This window comes from Hippoglossus stenolepis, chromosome 2 (genome assembly GCF_022539355.2).
Source record: "Hippoglossus stenolepis isolate QCI-W04-F060 chromosome 2, HSTE1.2, whole genome shotgun sequence".
NCBI classification, from domain to species: Eukaryota; Metazoa; Chordata; class Actinopteri; order Pleuronectiformes; family Pleuronectidae; genus Hippoglossus; species Hippoglossus stenolepis.
Window position 1 is genome coordinate 16,527,885 of NC_061484.1, and position 22,563 is coordinate 16,550,447.

Sequence of the window (22,563 nt, forward strand, 5' to 3'; positions counted from 1 at the left end):
AACTCTCTTATCCAGCTTATACAGTTTGGCCCGTGTAAGACTCACTGCACCACTAACATCCTTCTACCCTTTTAAATATTTCCTCTATTACAAAAGCCTGTTATATTGTATTCCTCTAGAGCTTATCTGTAGCAGACGGAGTTATAAAAACACATCAGTGAGCATCACTGTTGCACTGGATGACATGTTCCTCTATTATAATGAACCTGGGCACTGTGGTTCATTTTGTCAGTCAGTCACACATACACTTTTTGGATGACGATCACTAAGATGCCAAATTCGTGTTAATCTGTGGCTGAAAATAGTCCCCAACGAGTTTAGTACATTTTATTTAATCATGTTTGAGTAACATTTGCTAAAAACGACATGCCCAACTGCTTGGATATTTTTAAGTTAAATATTGTTTTCTACAGATTGCAGAGTCTATAAGAAATAATGGACAAGAGTGTACACACAGGAAGCCAGTAAATACAGAGGTGATCTAACACTCTAATTAAACTGTAGGTCAGTGAATTAGGTGACAGTAAGAATAGCATGGAATAATAACATCCTCGTTTGTTTATACGGCTGATTGTTAAATGACTGGTGCTGTATTGAAATCTACTATGGAGGACGTTACTACAAAAAGGAGCTTGCTTAAGATATTCTTTTGTATTTTTATTATATGCATCCCTGACCCAATAAAGATGTTAAATAGTCCGTGGATGGATTGAAGGGTGGATGGATGAAAAGTTATTTATCCTTAAGAGTTATATCTAGGCCACATGTCTTTAAAGAGCGAGGAGAATGAGCACAATACGCCTTCGAGATATCTGGCAAACTTGATCCCTGAGAGTTCACTTGAATATTAGCTGCTGTTGCCAGATGCTGTCAAATATATCTGTCAAGACACCATTCATTTATTTTCCCATCCCTGCAAACCAAATGCTGATGCTGTGATCCTCTTTTGTGGAGGTACAAACAGTGGATCATCAGGCCGTTAGGCTCCAATGGATGTCAACTCAGGTTATGTTTCTTCAACAAACATCCTGTCTTTAACTACAACACACACCCCGCACTTGCACACACACACACACACACACACAGTTCACTTTTCATTTAATATGCAAATTGAAGTGGCAGTTCATTTGCTGATGAAAGAGGATTCATGCTCAATTATATCTTAATGGGTTGGATATAACAGCATGCTCGGGCCAACAAATTTTTTTATTAAGCTTTTTTTTAATTAGGGCAAATCTGACATAAATTTTCTAAATCAACTGAAGTAGGCTAAAAGTGAACTGACCTGACCCAGCAGCACACCCACCCACCCACAGACACACACACACACACACACACATAGACAGCTTATTAGGCTTGCACAGCTATCCTTTGCATTGACTTCCATTCATTGTGGACAGCCTAACCCAAACCTAATCCATAAACTTAACCATGACCAGTCATGCCTATAACTTCCTACCTGTAACCACAATACACATTTTATCTCTAACCGTTACCAGGGCCTTAGAAATTAAGTTTTGCCTCATTGGTCCCCATAAGGTCTACTGGTCCAGACCAGGTCAATGTATACACTGGTAGAGGTCCCAAATAATATACAAAAATGAGTACACATACACACAGAGAAACACACACGCGCACAATCCTAAGGACATTACATCAAATTACATTGATTTCCTGGATACTTACTCTAACCATAACCAGCCTAAATGTCCTCTGATATCCTCCTCGGAGGCACGTTCACGTTCTCACGGACACAACGGAAAACCGCACACTCTCGCCCAAGGGCACACACGGGTGTGTGTTCGCATTGCTACGTCTGATGGCATCGCTAGAGACTCCTAAAGTGTTTTGTGGACTCAAACACTTCTCCCACCCCTTCACCGGCATAGTGGTGAGTAGATAATGAGTGAATTTTCATTTTGCGCTGAACTAGCCCTTTATCCTAAACCTTAACCAAAATCTTGACCTAAACCCTAACCTTGACCTCAACCTTATTTAAACCTAAACCTAAATTCTACTTTAACCTAAACCTTACCTTAACCCTAAATCTAAACCTTAACCTAGATAAACCTAACCTTAAAACATGTTTTTTTTACCTCAAAATGTATCGATTTCAATTATGTGGACTTGCTTTTTGCTCTCCCTTGATGTGACTGTGCAAACAGATTGAGGTCCCCACAACATCAGTAATACTTGGACCACACACACAGAGAGTGAGAGGCTACGTCACTCTGAAACTTCCTTACTTTCTCCAAATTCACATGCATGGGGATGCACGCACGCACACAAGACGGGAAAGGAGCTAAAGAGCGCGCATGGGTTGAGCGACACGCACAGGCCTGTTCCTGAAGCTGCGAGGTGGGAAGGAGGGAGGAGAAGGAGGAGAAGGAGGAGGAGGAGGAGAGAGAAGTGGAGGAAAAAGTCATCGAGGGAGGGAGAAGGGAGAGGAGGGGGAGGCAAAGATATGTGACCTCTCTCTGCAGTTTGTCAGTCTTTGTTTACTCTCTGCCAGACATAAACTGCTCACTAATAGCTGCTACACACAACTCTGCAGCCCGGCCAATAACATCATGGTGGTGGTGGTGCAGGAGGGATGGTGTTGGGGGGGCTCCCTGCGTCCCAGCCTGCAGGGCCGGGCAGCACAGTGTGGGCCTGGCTGTAGAGCTTCATGGAAATTAGAAATGCAGAGGGGGTCTAACAGAGCAGCAGCAGCAGCAGCAGCAGCAGCAGCATTAGCAGCAGCAGCAGAGGAAGCCCCGGCGCTGTTCAATAGCAGCAGACCGATGCTGCAATGCGCTCCTCACAGGAGCAGGTCGGCCCGCCGAGACACAGCATCCTCACACACAGCAGAGCGTGCACGTGTGTGTGTGTGTGTGTGTGTGTGTGTGTGTGTGCGTGAGGCAGAGGAGCCTGCATCAGACACAAAGCAATGAAAACACGTCTGATCCATAAAGTACATGAAGAGAAGGGAGTGCTTCGTGTTACACAGGCTACAACTGCTGGTTCTTGCAATTTAGCAGCAGAGGTGAAGCCACAGGATAGACTTTGTATGATGTGTGCCACTATAAACCCATAGGTCACGTGTATTAAAGCATTTCCTCCTCTCGGTGAAAGAATGAATGAATCCAATCCACACTTGTCCCGGCAAAAAAAAAAAAAATAGCTGCAGCAGCAAAAACATGAAGCTCTGAGCTGACTCGTGTTAAAGCCAGATCACTCTTCTTCTTCTTCTTCTTCTTTCTTTTTCTCCCCCCCTCTCTGCGTCTCTCTCTCCCTTTCTTTTGTCCTCTGTATGAATGTGTGAATAAAGATGCTTTCCTCCCACCAGGAGCTGTCAGCGGCCGGGACACCGAGCCATTTAATCTTCCTATATGACAGGAGGGGAGGGGAGGGGAGGGTATGGGTTGGTGATGATGGTGGTGGGGGTGGGGGTATGCGAGGTCTGTCCCCCGGTAACCGACATATGCGCGTACGGGCGACCCAACACCGCCTCTGCTGCCTCTCCCGTTACAGCTCAGCGATCGAGTTACGCGCGCGGCCGGGGGAGAAGAAAATGTTGCGGTAGCTATATGAGTGAGAGCGAGAGAGAGAGAGAGAGAGAGAGAGAGAGAGAGAGAGAGAGAGAGAGAGAGAGAGAGAGAGAGAGAGAGAGAGACTGCAGCATCGCCGGAGACCAGCAGCAGCAGTCCCGAGCAGTGCAGGTGAGAGAGAAAAAAAAGCCAGAGGAGCAGAAGAGGAGGAGGCGCATGTGGAGGAGAGAGAGAGAGAGAGAGAGAGAGAGAGAGAGAGAGAGAGAGAGAGAGAGAGAATGCGGGACTCCTGGAAAAAGACGCATCTCCACTCGGTCCATCACCGACACATCCATCCCGCAAGCAGGACGCACAGGATTACGCCAAATTGATGCTGGTGTCTCGGGATCTCCCTCTCGACTCTTCAACACGGGCTCTTCTCTTATTGTTTTCTGTTTTAATTCTTCTTTGATTCTTCTTTTTTTTCCCACCTCAACCGTCCTGTGGTGGGAAACTCGCCGGAGAAAAGCACTCTTAACTTGCGTGAAGGCATCCGACGGCTTGGCACGTTGCTCCACTGCGGGAAAAAACACAGAGAGGAGAGCGCAGCTGGATCCGGAGGCAAGAAAAGATCCGGCAGCAGCAGAGCCGAAGACTTTTTATTTCCCCTAAAACTGTTTTTATCCTTCTTTGAGAATGAGTTGATTTCCCCTCAGCGTCCGAGGAGCAGAGCAGTGAGAGGTTTCTTCTGCTCTTTTGTGTAGTGGTGCTGCATTGCAGTTTCTAACTGTGGGAAAACGCGAGAAAAGCTGCTGTCCCACATGTGACTGGAATAAAAAGCACTTAGAAACCAGCACCATGAACTGATAAACGTCCTCTTGTGACCACGGGACAGTCCCCGGCTCTACAGGACACACTGAAGTGGATTAATCTGAAGCTGGGCGAGTTAGTTGTTCTTCTTTTTACGCAGCAGGATGGGTTGTTTGATATCTATGTGGCTTGAACAGCCCCGCAAGACAACGGGATTACTATTATAGAAGTTGTAAAAAAAAAAAAGGACCCCGCAGAGCACAGGAGGAGGATAAGAGAGAGGAAAGCCTGCAACCGCTGAAGTGAACAACCGTGAGAGCGCAGAAGCTTTTCCCCGGACCTCAGGCGGCAGTCCGCAGAGAGCGGTACAGGGAGAGGGCGAGAGAGGATAAATCAAACACCCACGCTGTGAGGTAACCTACACCAAACCACAAAACACCAATAAAAAGAGAGACGAGCCGCAGCTCGGGGGCAGACGGAGCGCGAAGGAGCGAGGCGAGAGGAACCAGGAGCCATGCAGAGGCTTGGTGCAGTGCACTCCTCCGCGGCGCAGGCTCTCAGCCTCGTGGTTTTAGTGCTGCAGCTGCTGACTCAGCCACCGGGTGCCGACTCAGCTCTCCGGTACCGGGTGGCGGAGGAGGGCCCGCCTGACGTCAAGATCGGCAACGTGGCCGCAGACCTGGGCCTCAATGCAGGCACGGGCAACGGGGATGTCACCTTCGCCCTGGAGAGCGGCTCGGAGTTCTTCAAGATTGACAACGTGACAGGTGAGCTGACAACAAGCCCACGGCGCATTGACAGGGAGAAGCTTCCACAATGCCAGATGATATTTGACGAAAACGAGTGTTTCTTGGACTTCGAGGTGTCAGTGATAGGGCCACTGCAGAGCTGGGTGGACCTGTTCGAAGGCCGTGTGGTCATAACAGACATCAATGACAACACACCTTCATTCCCCTCACCTGTGCTCCAGCTCTCAGTTGAAGAAAACCGCCCAATAGGAACCCTTTACCTGCTGCCCACTGCAACAGACAGGGACTTTGGGCGCAATGGCATTGACCGGTATGAGTTGATCCAAGATGGTGGTGCTGGGTCAAGTTCAGCAAGGCGCACAGCAGGAGGAAACCCGAATACTAGAGTAGAGGGACTTGGGGACCGGAGGGGAAGAAGTGGAGACAGTGGAGGAGCCAGGAGCAGTGTGTTTGAATTACAAGTTGCAGACATACCAGATGGTGAAAAACAACCACAGCTCATCGTGAAAGGTACGTTGGACCGTGAGCTGAAAGACTCATATGAACTCATCCTCAGGGTTCGAGATGGAGGGAACCCGCCACGTTCCTCCCAAGCCCTGCTTCGTGTTTCCATCACTGATGTGAATGACAACAGCCCACAGTTTGAGAGGTCCACATATGAGGCCGAGATGGCAGAAAATGCTCCTCCAGGTACACCTGTGCTCCAGGTCAGAGCTTCAGACCGTGACATTGGAGTCAACGGGCAGGTGGAGTATGTCTTTGGAGCTGCCACCGAATCTGTCAGGCGACTCCTGCGGCTGGACGAGGCGACCGGGTGGCTGAGCGTCCTCCACAGGATCGACAGAGAGGAGGTGGCTCAACTGAGGTTCACAGTAACAGCCAGGGATAGGGGTCAGCCTCCCCGCACTGACCGAACCACTGTAGTTCTGGCTGTCCGAGATGAAAACGACAACGTCCCAATCGTAGAGATCCGCAAGATCGGTCGGATTCCCGTTCGAGATGGTGCAGCATTAGTGCCTGAAAATGTTCTGGTGGACACACCAGTAGCTTTGGTACAAGTGTCAGACCGAGACCAGGGAGAGAATGGGGCTGTGACATGCACAGTGGTTGGAGACGTTCCGTTCACACTGAAGCCAGCTGGTGAAACAGCACTCCCACCGCTACCTGCAGATGAAGCCTTTGACAGGTGAGGCTTATCAGAGGTAACCTCTTTAAAGAGTAACAAATGTCCAGAATCCAGTACTTAATCAGTAAGCAAACCCTAAACAATTAAGATTCAGGTACTTTATAACAGACAATAAGTTAATGGAGCAAACGCTTGTTATGAATTCATAGTTATGAATCAGTATCTAAAACCCACCTAGGATGATAAATTTGTCCTCCTGAGGGAAAATGACAGAGGTAATTATGAGTAGTGATACATTCCAAATGTGATGCACCACTTTTTTTTACCCTAGGGGGAACAAAAACATTAACCAGCACCTGATCAAAATTACCAGGAAGAATGAATGTTTACTGCTAATGTTGTCAATAGTTGTGACATCATATTATTTATTATTCATATTCACATTTATATTCATAATCTGTGTGTATTTGTGTCAGAGACCTGCATTGTTATTGGGTTTTTTAACACACACACACAGCACACACTTCTGCTCCAGGAAGTACATTTTACTATTACTATTTTCCACAGTAGTTCAGAGAAGAGTGGCTCAAGTGTTATTACAAACACATTTCATTTGTGCTTGGTTCAAATGCTGCCACTTATTCACCGAGGTACAGTGTACTTAGAATACAATCTGTACGAGTACTCATTCTGGGATTTCATCCTTTTTGTATAATTTTAGCAGTGCAGACTGCTAATGTCATTGCTCTTAAGTTAGTTGTAAAGATGTTTAATGGGTCATTTGAATGAAAGGAGTGTAGCAAATAGAAAGGGCCATCTTTGGATATGGCTGCTGACACTATGACACCCATACCATAAGGTTGGATGTTGTAATGAACAAAGGGCTGTTCTGAGTAAAAATCATCAAAGGTCTCCATCAAAACACAGTGGCTGATTTCTTTATTTAATATTGTTGGCGCTCTGCAGTTATGGTGTATAATGGGGATATGAAGACTAGAGCTGAAACAATAAGTCGAAGTTAACTGACACAAATAAATTGCCAACTTGTTTTGACAATTAATATAACTTGTCAGTCATTACCAAGCAAAAACTCAGTTCATCCTCTGGCCGCAGTTTTTTGTTAGGATTTACATCTCCTCTTTGTTTCTAATCTTTGAGGACTTTGGACTCCTGCTGTAGACAAGATATCCAAGGATGCTACCTTGGGCTTTGCGAAAAGCAGTGTTTACTGATATTAGCATATAATAAAATATTCCCTTTAAAAAGACCAACACAATAACTACTAACAAAATATTTTTTTATATTCAGCCAACACCCTGGAGACAAATTAGCTAAGTGACTAAAAGGGAGCACCACTAGTGCATTATTTAGCTGCTTTGGGGACAAGACCTATATTATTTCCATTTTGGGTTAGAACTACATTCATTAAATTTCTTTTCTTTTCAATTTCCACAGGAACAAGAAAAAATACTTCTTGCATACTTCTGCCTTGCTGGACTACGAGGTCACCAAAGAGTACAGTGTTACTATTGTGGCAGTAGATTCTGGAAGCCCCAGTCTGTCCAGTAACAGCTCGCTGATGGTGCGAGTGGTAGATATCAACGACCATCCCCCAATCTTTGCCCAGAATGTCATGGAGGTTCACTTTGCAGAGAACAACTCACCGGGCGAGAGGGTAGTGACTGTGGTAGCTACAGATGCAGACAGTGGCAAGAATGCAGAGATTGTGTACTCCTTGGACTCTGCTGCCAATGGGCCATTTTACATAGATGCAGATAATGGAGATATCCGCGCCTCTGGGGTTCTGGACCGTGAGCAGCGAGAGAGGTACGAGCTCCGGGTTATTGCCAAGGACAAGGGCACCCCCCCTCTGCAAGGTTCTGCCACTGTTGTTGTTCAGGTTACTGACAGAAATGACAATGCACCAAAGTTTGTTCAGGAAATCTTCACGTTCTACGTCAAAGAGAACCTGCTTGCCAACAGCCCAGTTGGCATGGTCACTGTGACGGATGCTGATGAAGGAGACAATGCAGAGCTCAGTCTGTTTGTAGAGATGGATGGAGCTGATGAGAAGAATGAGGGAGAGGATGGAGAGAAAGAACAAGGTGAAGAAGTGTTTTCCATTGAGAACAACACAGGGACTATCTTCTCTTCTGCATCGTTTGATCGTGAAAAGCTTTCCACCTACACCTTCCGTGTCCGGGCCGTGGACGGAGGCGAGCCACGCAAAACTGCCACTGCCACCGTCTCACTCTTTGTGACAGATGAAAATGACAACGCCCCCTCAATCACCTCTCCAGCCAACGAGTCCTACACCCTTCTTCCTCCTGCCAGCAGTGCCCGCACCGTAGTCCGGACTGTAATGGCCATCGACTCAGACACAGGCCCAAACGCGGACCTTCACTACGCTCTAGTGGGGGGAAATCCCTTCAGACTCTTTGAGATCGGTCACACCAATGGTGTGATCACCCTGGCAGAACCCCTGGAGCGGCGCCACAGAGGTCTGCATCGCCTGGTGGTCCGGGTCAACGATAGTGGGGCCCCATCTCTCTGTGCCATTGCCCTGGTCCATGTCTTTATTAACGAAAGCGTGGCCAACGCTACCCTGGTGGAGGCACAGGTAACCTTTATGTTCAAAGATACCTTTTTCAAAATGAATCCAGCAGCAGCAAGTAAAGTACATTAACATACATGTAATACTAAAATGCAAATGGTAGGAAAGCTAAATAGATGGGATAATGAAACAGTTTTAGTGTGTGTGGACATCTATTGTTGTATGATAACCTATAATGACAGTGATGATACTGTCCTTGGATCCATTCAAATAACAGTGATAGGACATTACAATGGAGGAGGGTGGTAATCATAACTGATTGTAGCTGTTTAAACGGGACAGAACATTATTTTCTTGATAGAGTGAGATAAATGCACAATTTCTACATGCTGTGAGGTGTTGCAATTTTCTGACCATTTTTCAGGAAATAATTATGTCTATATTTGTCCCAGATATAGAATCCCATTTCACTCTTGAAGAGTATTGGAAAAGCCAGCTTCTTTGTAGTTGGGATCCTACAGGAGTGTGTTCTTTGTCTAGCATGCTTTCTTATAATGATGGTCTGGATAAAATAACTGTTATTACTGAAGTGGTTCTTCTTTTATGGTACATTGAACTCATGGCTGAGAGCTGTGTGTGTATATATGTGTGTGTGTGTGTGTGTGTTGTGTGTAAGTGTTGTGTGAGAGAGAGAGAGAGACAGAGAGACAGAGAGAAGCAGAGAGACGGAGAGACAGAGAGACAGAGAGACGGAGAGACAGAGAGAGAGAGAGAGAGAGAGAGAGAGAGTACCAAAGGGGTGAATGTGTTATCGAGGCAGATAGAGAAATGGGCCTGTCCCAGTTTTGGCCTTGTGTTACAGAGTAGGATGAAGTACGTCAATTTGAATAGAAGTTATACTTCAGCAGTGTCTCTTCACTATAGGCCTGAATATTGATGAGGCTTTGTAGTTTGAATTGTGTTATGCGGCACATTCCGAGCAGAGCAGAGATGGTCGGACTCAGAGGAAAGTAAATAAAAATCCATTTCAAAGTGTAAATGAAGGATGCTTACACAAGGAAAGAAGTGGAATTTGAATTAATATATCCATCCGCTGCTATTGTATAAAGCGAGGACTTCACCGTGAGATTAGAGCTGGCTTGGAAGATCAACAGGGATGTGGAGAGGTAATTGACTTGTTCCAAAGACATTACCGAGATACCAGAAATAGCTATAACAGCATGATTTCAAATTTAGCATGTGCTGTGCTGGTGGGAACCTTTTTCTCGTCTCCCTGCCCTCGTTATATTAATCAAATGAACTTCCCATTATGCGTTGAAAAAACGTTCAATTAAGCTATAAATGCTGGCAGGTAATAATTAGAAAACTTATTCTCTGGGTTGGACAAAGTCATTTCTATTGACTAATAATTAAATCACCTCAGTGGCCTTAGTTACTGTTTGTTCTCAGACAACAGCCTGTGGTCTCAGGGCTTCCTTGGAACTTAGGTTGCTCATGTTTTCCCCCCCGAGGAGAATGTCTTCCACTGTCAGGTCTGTGCATGCAATGTGACGTAAACAGTGCAACACAAAGACAGCTCAGAGATATGTGAGCCAGACAGATAACAGGCACAAATCTTCATAACTATATGTTATCGGTACCTCCAAACACTGTGTCAAATCTTCATGGGGACCTCATTAAAAAAGTGTTTAAAGTGTTGTGAAGCCAAAGGTTGTGATCTCGAGGACACACCTCACTATGCAGATGCTTGCCGCAAATGCTTCTCCACTGCAAACTATGCGTGTTTTCATGTTGGTGTTTCCCTGGGTGTTTCAACTTGTCACAAGACAGAAGATGAAACAGAGACACTTAGCATAATGAAAGATTTCCAACTGAGCCACGCAAACTTCAGAAGAATTCTTATTGTCAATTTTGCTGCAGTCTGGAAAAGTTCCGTGTGCTCTCTGACTCTTCAAAATCTGCTCTGAATGACACTTAAAAGCCAAATCTTGTGTTTTCGCTGGAGAAAAACACGTCCAGTGTAATCACAGCCTGAGAGTTTTGACTGACCTCATACGGAAAAACAACTGGCATCCAAAAAAGTATTATGTTTCACGGCAGTTTTTGTTTTTTAGGGACAAAGACAAACAACTAAGTCCACATAGACGGGTTGAGCAGTAGCCAGAAAACAAAACATCCTTTAGAATTTAACACTGTCGCTTAAGAGTAGAATGAAACGTACAAATTGAACAATGGAGTGGGGGGGTTAGAGGATTAGAATGGAACACTTAAGCGGTAAGCGGTGGAACAATGTTGTTGACAGGTGGAATTAACTGCAATGTGCCTAAATGACCGCGGCCATTGAATGGAACAATACGGCGTAATATGTCCGAGCGGGTATAAAAGCCGCCTTTGATTATAATATGCATAGTTTAGTTTGATTGTAGGGAGGAACTTGGCGGAGTAATTGAGTAGAAGTCATTGAAGAGAGAATACCTCCATCGCATAATGAAGTCAAACTGAGTGGTGGATAGATGCCAGATGTAATTAGTGGAGGAAATCGGCTGCTACTGCTGCAGCGCCGCGGCAGAAAATGACTCCAGTCTTTTCTGTCCAACAGTACTGGGTGAGCCGCATGTTGGCTAATTAGTTACAATGTGAGATGCTGCCGAGTTTGAGCTGCACTGGAAGAACAAGGGGTTTAGTGGTGATATTCAAGACACGGTCGCCATCTGAGGGATTTTAATGTGCTTTGTACATCATAAGTACACTGTTCTGTGAAGTTGAAGACTGGTAGTGATAATATTTTCACAATCTTACAATTTAATCATCTCAATTCTGAGTTTTTCAAAAAATATGTGCAGACTGCTTCCCATTATCATAACCAATATCTGACAATTACCGTACTGCAGCTCTCTGTTCTTTCGCCCGGCTGTGAACGAACTACAGCCTAAACTCTGGGACTTTTTTAAGCCAGGGTCAATAGTGTGGTCAGGGGAGAACTCCTTGTCTTGGTCGCCGCATCGACATCCGCAGTGACATGCAGATAACAGAGTTCTTGGCGAGTGGAGCAGATAGATGAGGGTGTTAAGTCCAGCCGGAACAAAGCTCATGCAGCAGAATGGAAGATTCCACTGGGGAGTTTTGGATGCATCAGCAGGATGCGCTCCAATGTGACGTTAGAGGTGGCTGCACTTATTCTGCTGAACACTTGACCTTCCTGCGTGTGCCCGTAAACACACTATATGTTATACCTACCTGCACTTATATGAGTATACTGTACATAGCTTGCACTCAGCGGGGAATCACCATCTCTCACATGCACACATTCATATACACGCTACACTTTCTAATGTCTCCATATGTCATATATTTATACCTGTGCACAAACGTGGCTGTCACAATCTATCACATACTTTATGTACATATGGCAGCACTTTGCCATTTCCTCTCTGTTTTGCACTCGCAGTACTGCAGACAATGCATGGATGCGCTAAGCCAGAGAGATGCCCAGCAGAATGAGAATGGAAAAGAAATACTGCAGGCAAAAGAAGAACAATGGTGCTGTGGGGGAGAGTGGAGCCGAGTCGCAGAGGCCGAGTGCAGTGGCAGCAGAATAATGGAATATAACCAACACAACTTGCTCAAAAACAATGAGAGTTAACCCAAAGATAGATGGTGCTGAAACAATGAAATGCAACAGTCCCATTCTTAGCTCGGGGGTATCCAGAAGTGCAGAGTGAATAATGGCTCTATATGAATAAGCCTAATACGTCTTGGATAATGTAATAAGCAAGCTCCACAGTGTGGTTGTATGAGCAGCACTTCTGCAGTATTATTATTACTGCTTCAGGTTTTACTGTAGTTATTATTATTGTTTTTTTTTTCCGGTTATCACGAACCACAGGGGCTTAAATTTAGCTTGACTCTCTCTCTCTCTCCTGCGAGCCTTATTACCCACCGCGGTTAAGGCAGCAGGGATTACAGGAGTATATCATTTCCAGCCTTGTCAGGCCAAAGGAATTGTCGTATGTATGAGCTCTGAGACGAGGTGTCACCGGGCTGCGGAATTAGTTGTCTCGCTAATAGACAGGCCACACTCCGCGCTGGCTCGTGTGTAGGTGCCTATCAGTGTGTGTGCGTGTGTTCCTGTATTTTGTGTTTCGCTGCATAATGATTTTCCCAGTTTAGTTGCCATGTATTGATTGGCTATATTCAGATTCATGACCCTGCCCGGTGCAGTGCTCTGCAGCGCAGAAGTCCACAGCCTCATTGTCTCCCGTCAAACACGGCTCCACAACCAGTAATGGCCGTGTTTGTGCTTCAGCATAACCCACTTTCTTGTAATGATCCTTTTATTAGTGTACAAGCACTGACCGCATGTCTATGCGTGTGTGTCTGTGTCATAATGGTATATCACTGTTATTTGTCTCCTGTCTCAAACCCAAATACAAAATATTTTAAGTGCAATATATATTGATCAAAGTGGATTAGCATGGATTTTCATTACAACAAAAAACCTATTATCCTCAAAAGAACAACTAACCCAAGACCATAAAAAAGACCAAAAGAAAATGGCTCAAAATTATTCCACAGTGCTCACGTATTTACAATAGTCTTCTATCTGTATAGGCGTTCGATTCTGAGGGCAAACAAATTGTGAAAGCAAATCCACGTCTACGCTATCATTTACAATAGAGACATTGTTCATTGATGGGACAGAAGATGTGTTTGTATTCTGAGGATGTAGTCAGTGCACAACTCTTTTCCTTTCATTTATATACATTTATAGACTTCTTCTCCTACCTTTCCTGATCTAACTGCCCAGACCTCAATGTCTAAAGTTTCCCTTTTATTCTTTTAATCAGCTTTAAACTGTATAATCCTCAGCATCTCCTGTAACACTGCAGATGATGCGGCATCAGCAGTGGAGAAGTACAGGCGCAACTTGAAATGCTGCAACTAGGAAGCAAGAGCAATTATATATTTAGTGACACTCTGTGTGTCTGGGAATAATGGGGAAGCTCCTCCACTAAAACACAGTGATGAGTTTAATTAAGTTGAAGATGCTGTTTGATGTTGCTCCTCGGCTCACACCCACTGTGTCATCTTTTTTCACTCACTGTTTTGGACTTTTTCTCACTGATTGTTTGTCTCTTTTTGTTCTTTTTCCTCCTTTCCTCTGCATCTTCTCTCTCTCTCTCGTTCTTCTCTCTCTCTCTCTTGCTCTCACCACAGGTGGCCCGAAGCCTGATGGCTCCGCTGTTGCTGGACATTGCAGGGGACCCTGACAGTGAGCGTTCTCTAGGGAAGCAGCGCCTCAGCGTAGCCATTGGTGTCCTGGCCGGAGCCGCGGCCGTCATCTTAGTGATTCTCCTCGTTGTCACAGCTCGGCAATGCGGGGCTCAGGGGAAGAATGGCTACGAGGCAGGTAAGAAGGAGCCAGAGGAGGACTTCTTCAGTCCTCCAGGGGCTCAACCTCATGCCGGCCGTGGAGGAGGATCAGACCGTGGACGCAAACCTCGACGTGACAAACGTAACGGAAGCGGCGGTAGTGCTGTTGTGGGAGGAGGGAAATCGGACAGATCACTCTACAGCGGTATCGTCACAGTCAACGGATTGCGTCGCCATGCCAACGATGATGATGAGGAGGATTTGAGTAGCGCTAGCGAGCGCCTGGCGGCCCGCTACTGTTCTATGGATGGTGACCCTGGCAGCCCGCGGATGAGTGGCGGCATGCGACACCAGTCAAGCCCAGATCTCGCCCGGCACTACAAATCCAGCTCACCTCTCCCTGCGGTGAACCTGCAGCCCCACTCCCCCCCAGCTGAAGGAAAGAAGCACCAGGCCGTCCAGGAGCTGCCTCCATCCAACACCTTTGTGGGCAGCGGAGGTTGCGTGGGGAGCGCTGGCTCCAGCAGCAGCAGCAGTGGGGGCAGCGGCAATGCAGATGCAATGTCCCTGGGATCTGACCAGTGCTCAGAGTATGGCTGCCAGACTGGGAACAAGTACAGCAAACAGGTAAGAGCTGAGGGAAGGGACTGGGTCGATGTTGTCTTTATGGATCCTAAATTTTGGTTTCCTCTCTCCCCTCTTTATTCAAATCTAACTCATCTCTTTCTCCATCTCTCTCTCTTTCTTAGTCCACTCTGTCTCCTGATCCTCTCTCTCTCTCTCCTCCTCCTCTCCTCCTCCTCCTCCTCCTCCTCCTCCTTCTCCTTCTCCTCCTCCCCTTCATCTCCTCTCATGTAGCTGCTGACCTGTTGGCTTCAACATACCCTCGCTAACATCTAAACTGTTTCATACACTGTTTTATCTCCATAAAATAGCAGTCAGTGTGTGTGTACAGCGGCTCAAACACTTGTGTGTGTCCGTGTCAGCATCCAAAGACTGTGAGCGATGAGATAGTACCCTGCTGTCAGAATGTGTGTGTGTGTGTCTGTGTGCCCCGTGTCAAACATCAGTCCGCTGTTTAGCGAGATCTAATGCAATGAACATGAATCAACCCCCTACAATAGCCGAACCATATGTGGATGTGCATTCGTGTATATCCATGACTGCGTTTATGAATGTGTATGCTTGTGTGTGTGTGTGTGTGTGTGTGTGTGTGTGTGTGTGTGTGTGTGTGTGTGTGCTCGAGACGATCGGTATAAACCCCTGAGGAGTTCAATTGGAGTCAGGACACAGAGGGAGTGGGCGAATAGTTGCTTCCAACAGGGTAATTGGTCATTTTGTTTCCCTTTCCCTCGTCAGGCTTTTAAGTTTCTTCTATTCAGCATATATGTTTATGCTGTATACAATATCAGATGCACGGATAATGGATGCGCATTGCTTTGGTGTTTGCTCAAGAAAGTGCAGTTGGAAGCAGAAGACAAATTAATACTGCATAGAGATGGTTACTCACCCTTTCACACACACACACAGGCACCATCTATCATTGCAGACACACTGACACAGCAGGGTCTCCCCCTAGTCCATGGGGAGTGCTCCCAAGAGTGATGTTTGAGTGACAGCTAACCCTTCTTAAAGGGGTGGTGTCTCGTTTCCTTGACGGACAGCTCTACATTTATCCTCCCTGTGGTGAAAAAGTGCTGATGTGGTCATTAAAACGGAAGGAGAGGAGCTTCTTAAGCTAATCAATTCATACATGGGCTCTCTGATCCTTCAACACACACACACACAGAGGAACACGCACACATCCGCTCACACACTCCAGAGGTTAATCCATTACGGAGTCAATCCTCTTAATCTGCCGTTCCCTGGGAAAGAAAATGCTTACTGGGAGAGTTTGGCGTTCATGCTTACGCGCACTCAAAACATGCCAGCGCACATACAGGAGACGCGCAGACACACAAGCTGACAGCCTAATGAATTATTGATCGTACGGGGTAATTAACTCCTCGGTAGTGCACCCCCGGCCCACCCCAGTCCACCCCCAAAATATCCAGCAGCCAGTGGTTTTATACACAGCACTGTGCGTGTGTGTTTATGTCTGCGCGTGTGTCTTGTGACTTAGGATGCTCGTGTGTGTGTGACTGCCGCTCGCGCATTCGTGTCAGGATTTGTTAACTCGAAACAGTTTGGCGACATGAGCGGGTTTGTGTCGGTGGGTGCCTCGCTCTGTGCTCCGGGGACTGCTTATTTCATGAAGCATATGCATTTCATATGTGAGTGCAAATGAGAGATAGACACAGGGAGTAATAGGTGGCGAGTTAAAGAGCCAACTAAGTGTAGGAAGTGGGATGCTGACAGAATTTGGGATGGGAGTGGGAGAGAATTAAAGGAGGTTAGAAGGGGGGAACGATGGAGTAAATGAGATGAGGGGGGCTGTTTCAAAGCTACTTTACTGAGTTCAACAAGATGATAAAACTATTTGACTCCCCGAGTGGTAAAAATTAAGTTTTGCAACATGTTAGCATGTCCCCCTTTTGCATTTTATATGAGAAAAGACATATTTTAATAAGCAGTCAACACTATGGCTGAGTATTACTACTTCAACACTGCAGTGAACAAATGCCAGTCTGAAATGAAAAACTGATTAAGGGCCTTGTCAGGTGGACGAGGAATTGGCCGAACGTGGCAGTAGCGGTCGGATGATGAGCCTGAAGCAGGGAAACAAAGCATAAGAACGGAGCAAACAGACGGACTAGAAAATTGTAGAGGAAACTAAGTGTGGCTGTATGGTTTGTAAAACGGAGGCCACTGAACAACATGGTGAGGACTGGAAGAAAGATCCACAGTTGAAATACTGAAGCTGACGAGTGGGTTGATCTGCAGATTGGGATCTCAGGTGTGTGGGAGAATTAGCATGAGCAGGTATCTAGAGAAACACACACAGACTGGACTAACGTGCAAACAGGGGACAAACAACAGGGAATGGAAACACAGGTAAACATGAGAAACTTCACGAAAACAGCTCAGTCAAGTCAGTTGGGCATTTTTGGCAACTGTCAACTCTACAAGCACAAATGTCTGAGTTTTCCCAAAGTCCCTTGCTCTTTTCAAATAAATTTCTTGAGAACAGCCTCCACCAACGTGGAGTAATGTTGCAGACTTGATTTGTTACCTCCACAGGATGTTTTCACCCCCTGACTGTTCTTGGAACAATGCGGCATGGGAAAGGGAAGAACACATTACTGTTAGGGGAAGATCCTGATCCGGACATTGTGAGATAGAGCATTTTCTCAACATTTTCATTGATTTCTCAGAGAATGATTAATGTATCTTTCATCAAGAAAAAAAAGTAAGGGGACTGATATTTATTGCTGATATTTATGTGTGTCAAATTTGGTGCAGTGATCAAGTGATGTGGCGAATGAATTCGTTCTACTGAGCATCATTCTAGTTTCAATTATGTTCAATAAAGCATCTAACACCACAGCCAGGAACTTCTTGACAAACATAGAAAAGAATCACCAGCACTGCCCTTCCAGCACAAGGACAGGATTTCCCTCCTCAGCCACACGTCTGTATGTGTCCCATCACACTGGCCGCATAGCTGCTGACATAGGTCGGTGAGCTTTCTTCCTCCCGTTTGTCTCTGAGCAGTTATTTTACACGTAGATGAAGCCAAAATCCCAACATTTTCACTTCAGTGCACAGTGACATTGTCAGACGACCTTGTGGTAAAGAAAATTAGGATGTGAGCAGTGCAGAGCAGCAGCTTGGAAACGGTGGGAACTGACTAGTAGGTATTTAGTCTTAATGAGCGATGATTCACTCGCTATTTCATCCTTGTTCTTTTGTTGTCTGACAACAGAAAACTGAAAGACACATTCATGAGCGCAGCTTTATTGGAAATGTGGCTGCAATAAAGTCGGGTATATTTGAACACAGGGAGGAGGAGAAGCAAACAGATTGAGGGCTGAAACCGCCTGATACGACACACATTGCAGATATTCAATGACGTCAGTTGTTTGCAGCTGTTACAGTTGACCATATGTGGTTGAGCCATATATATATACAGTATATGCACACACATATATATACTAGGTTTTGAGGGAGGATATCCATACAAGCAGGAGAGGAGTGGGAAGAGTAAAAGAATAAGGGCCTGTATACTCAAGAGAGCAAGAAATGGGACTGAGAGATAGAGGTTAACTGAAGGGGAAGAGAGGGATAAAGATATGTGCAAGGGAGAGGAGCATAACATAACACAGGCAGTGTGAGCAATGAAAAGAAAGAGCAGAAAATTGAGAATTGAGGATGAAAGTGTATCTTTTGTACGTGGATTAGGGATTGGAATCTTTGGAAACCTTTCAATAAAAGGGCCATAATACCTAAATTGTTGGTACAAAATGATGCTTCTCTTCCCCTATACATCCGCCACACAGGTTATATTTCCCCCCCTGTCCCTTTGTTTGTGTATTTGTGTGTTTGTAAGGTATCAGGGAAGAATACATTATATTTTGGTGTTGATCCGAATCAAGAATTTTTTTTTTATTTACTTTATCCTTTAACATAGAAGGTTTGTCAACATTTTCTCAGGGGAAAAAAATCATGTACCTCGATGAGTGTGTGAAATTTGGTGCAGCTTCTATAAAAAAACTATTTTTGTTGAACAGAAGTCGACTAAATTCAAGTAGCAGGGCAAGAACTTTGCCTAAGTAAATTTAAGTGTACATTCTGATTCAAAAGAGTCAATACTCTGTCCCACAGACACATTTTGGTCGTTACTGGAGAAGTATTGACTTTCGATACCCAGCCCTAATGCTTACAAAAAAAAAAGAAAGTGTAAAAGAGAGCAGGGAGATCGAGCACACAGAGAGAGAGAGAGAGAGAGAGAGAGAGAGAGAGAGAGAGAGAGAGAGAGAGAGAGAGAGAGAGAGAGAGAGGTCTAGTTTGGGTGGCAGCCAGAGAGAGAGTGGACTGCTGAGATGTGGGTCATCAGGATACCCATTGGCATCAGGACACATTAATGATCACAGCAGTCACATGGCACTGCAGTCAATATGGGCAAAGTGGCCTCATTCTGCCCTGTTACCACCACCACCCACACACACCCACACACATACTCACACATAACAGGACACTGTTGTTCTGTTCTCAGTCAGCCAACCTCAACATTATATTAGTTTTCTTTTTTAGTGTTTTTCTTATCGCAGTGTGTAACCTATCTTGATGATTTTATCTTGATCACTTTGCGCCTTCTCTTTCTTCTCACCTCCCCTCTTGACTCCCTCCCTCTGTTCCCTTCTGTCGTCCGCCTGCTTCCTTCGCCCGTACGCCGGGCCATAAATCTAAACACCTCGCCACAGTCACCTTTGCACCTTCCGTGCGCCACGCTGACCTCTGAGAATGAATCGACTCAGCGTTTTTCACGAGTGCCACTTCTTCTTTTACTGTAGTGTGCACTTTCTCTTTTCCTCTGGACGCGGCCAGTGTGTGTGTGTGGGGGCGGGTGTGGTGCCACAAAGGCTGAATCAAACTAGACACACCTACTCACACACACACACACACACACACACACACAAAGTCTAATCAATGCCACGTTAACGAGGCCAAGACTGCAGCAGAAACAGGTGGGTTGACGGCACAGTTTTTTGCGCATTGCACAGTTCTGCAACGCTCGGTGAAGGTCGATGCCCGACTTTTATGACGCCACAGCGTTTTGACACAGCAAGGACGGGGTATGGAGATGAGTTTGTGGTGAGCAGGACTCATCTGGCCAGTCTTGTTCATCTAATTGGACTGTATAGACAGGCGCGGGCAGAGATTAGGTCTACTGGATTATAAAATTGAAAAGCAGCTTTTCATTTCAACGAAATCCCTCCAGGATTAAATATTATGAGCGTCTGTCATAGACCCAAACTCCTCGGTGCGCGCACCGTCACGCCACATGAACGTATCCGCGCACGCACCTCCTGCGATAACATGCGGCGTGTATTAGGGTCATCAAGGCAAACGCACTGTCAATCAGCAACAAACAGAAACACACACACATAGACACACATTTTGGCCCCACCATCCCTCCTCTTCTCTCCGTTACACACTCACACTGTAACCGACCAATGACCCCTGTCATGATGATACCCCAGCGCACTGATGCATTTATTAAAGCCGCCGCGAGTTCAGGCCATGCTGCTGGCCATATGCTCGCGCTGTGAGTTGGTGGGGAGGTGAGGAGGTGGGGTAGGCGAGAGGTGAGAAGGACGAGGTAACCAAAGTGGGGATCACCCTGCGTGGCAGACTGAAAACCGATCTAGTGACCTGGAGACAAAGAGCGAGCAAAGGGGACGGGGAGGAGTCAGCGGGCATCAGAGAGGGAACACGAGCCGAACAGAGAGAAGCAGGAGAGAGAGAGAGAGAGAGAGAGAAAGAGGTGTAGATGATGAGAGGAGATGGAGAAAGGTACAAACATTATGGGAAAATGGAGACAAATGCATGTTTGTGTTAGACGCTCGGATGTGGAGGGGGAACACATGCTCGGCCTGTAAACATTGATTTTCTGCTTGACCAGGATCATATTCATGCAGCGGCTTCGCGCTGTGCTCAGAGGTGCTTTCCCACTCGGCAGTTCAGTGCCATCGGTCCAGAACAAAGAAAAAACACTTAACACCAGGGCGGTTGAGCTCTTGTCCGTGTTGTGTTTAACTTACTGTGTTACACAAGAATTACAAACATGAAATCACTTTGACTGAAACATTTGGTGTCATCATCTCTTCCGGTGGTGAGAAGAGCTCCTTAAAGATAGAATACTTCTTCCAAAATGTTCCAACAATGTTTTATTCAAGTTAATGGGACGTTTTTGTTTGGTCCCCTTTTACTGCGTCAGAAAGACCCCATCTGTTATAACTTCCAGGGCAAACAACATGGGAAGGAAAAACACGCGTGAGCCAGTCAGCTGTTTTTTCCTTCCACTCTTTGTATTAGTCACTCGTGATGGATCATGACTACTCATCGCCGTCGGTCGCATGACGTGAATAAAACTTTCATAACTGACCTCCTCCGTGAACATGATTTGTGCCTGATTTTCATTCACAACTCCCATGGTCCCACGCTGCTTCACAACATCATCAAACTAGGTCTGTTGTTCTCGTTTTTGATTGCGAGACCCCTAGTGACCGAAGTTACCTACTGTACGTTTAATTGGTTGTGGGCGTTAATACTGGACCTCATCTATTGTACTGTTACATTTTTAATGTCAAAAGCGGAAACATTTGTGTTACCAAATAAACTTAAGATAAGAGGATAGATTATATTATAATGTAATTATGTATCATTTGCTACGATCAGAAGAAACAAATCTAAATGAGCCACATTTTGTCTCAAGTTCACTTCACAGTTGTGTCGAAGTTGTTTCGTCTGCACTAGAGTTTGATAAAGAATAACACACCTGGTCCAGGTGCTTCTCTCACCCTTTCTCCGTCATCACGTGACTCAGACTTTGGTCATATGAAAACAGGTGGTCATATACAGACGTGGAGATCAAAACCCCCATCACTTTATCACCAGATTCTATTTCAACCGTGCCAATTATGGTAGATGTGAAAGCACTGTAACAACGGCCCACACTCTATTTTCTCCTCCTTTACTTCTCACTGATTGGGAATTGGGCTGTGAGCGCTGTCTAAACCTTTTCAATTGATGGAAGCGCTGTGGCTGACTGCATCCTGCGCAGAAGTGAGGGGGGGGGGCTGCACTCCTTGTGTGTGTGTCTGTGTGTGTTTCCATCGTCCCGTCCAGAAGGCAGAAAGACAAAGCGAGGAGAGAATCAGAGGAATGAGGGAGAAGTCGTATGTTTCCTCGCTCATCAAGGTCACTCAGAGCTGGAATGTGATTGGAAGTCCCCCCCACTGTCTGCGCTAGATAATACAGACAGGCTGTTTAGCTGATAATGTTACTGAGTGTTAACAACTCCTCCCTTCTGCTTTGTTTCAAGCTCCCTGTGAAATTGCAGGAATGCGGGAATGTCTTTCCCACACATGCACGCACAGACAAGCCAAGGCACACGGCAGCCGGTGTCAGACGTGTGGTTCTAACACACACAGACATGCCCACTGTGTGTGTGTGCATAATAGCACATAATTACACCCCCCCCCTCCCAGATCCTTATGCATATACACTTTTCCCCACCAGCAGACAAACTCTGATAAGAATATGATGACACACCATCGCGGCGAGGAAAGTTTTCCGGCTCTTACATCAGTTGCTTCCTCCTCTCCCTCTGGATTGAATCACGTGCACGCGTCCGGGCACAACTCCGAGAATCGCACACATCCGCGGAGGCCCGCAAACACACTCTCTCCCAACTCTCTGACACGCTCAGACACTCGAGCGCACACAAAGACCTGCGTAGCAAGCTCCTCTCTGAGATGCTTCCTTTTATTTGCTTCT

At 45.9% G+C, this 22,563-nt stretch overlaps 1 protein-coding gene across 1 annotated transcript in view; it reads left to right on the top strand.

Annotated features, from left to right (window-relative positions):
- Positions 1-3,785: 3,785 nt before the first annotated feature.
- pcdh7a (protocadherin 7a) overlaps positions 3,786-22,563 on the top strand; it is a 44,458-nt gene continuing 25,680 nt past the window's right edge. The window contains exons 1-3 of the mRNA XM_035183934.2: positions 3,786-6,254; positions 7,650-8,814; positions 13,966-14,748. Coding sequence (XP_035039825.1) covers positions 4,834-6,254; positions 7,650-8,814; positions 13,966-14,748 — 3,369 coding nt within the window. The 5' untranslated portion in view covers positions 3,786-4,833. The remainder of the gene's footprint in view (positions 6,255-7,649; positions 8,815-13,965; positions 14,749-22,563) is intronic.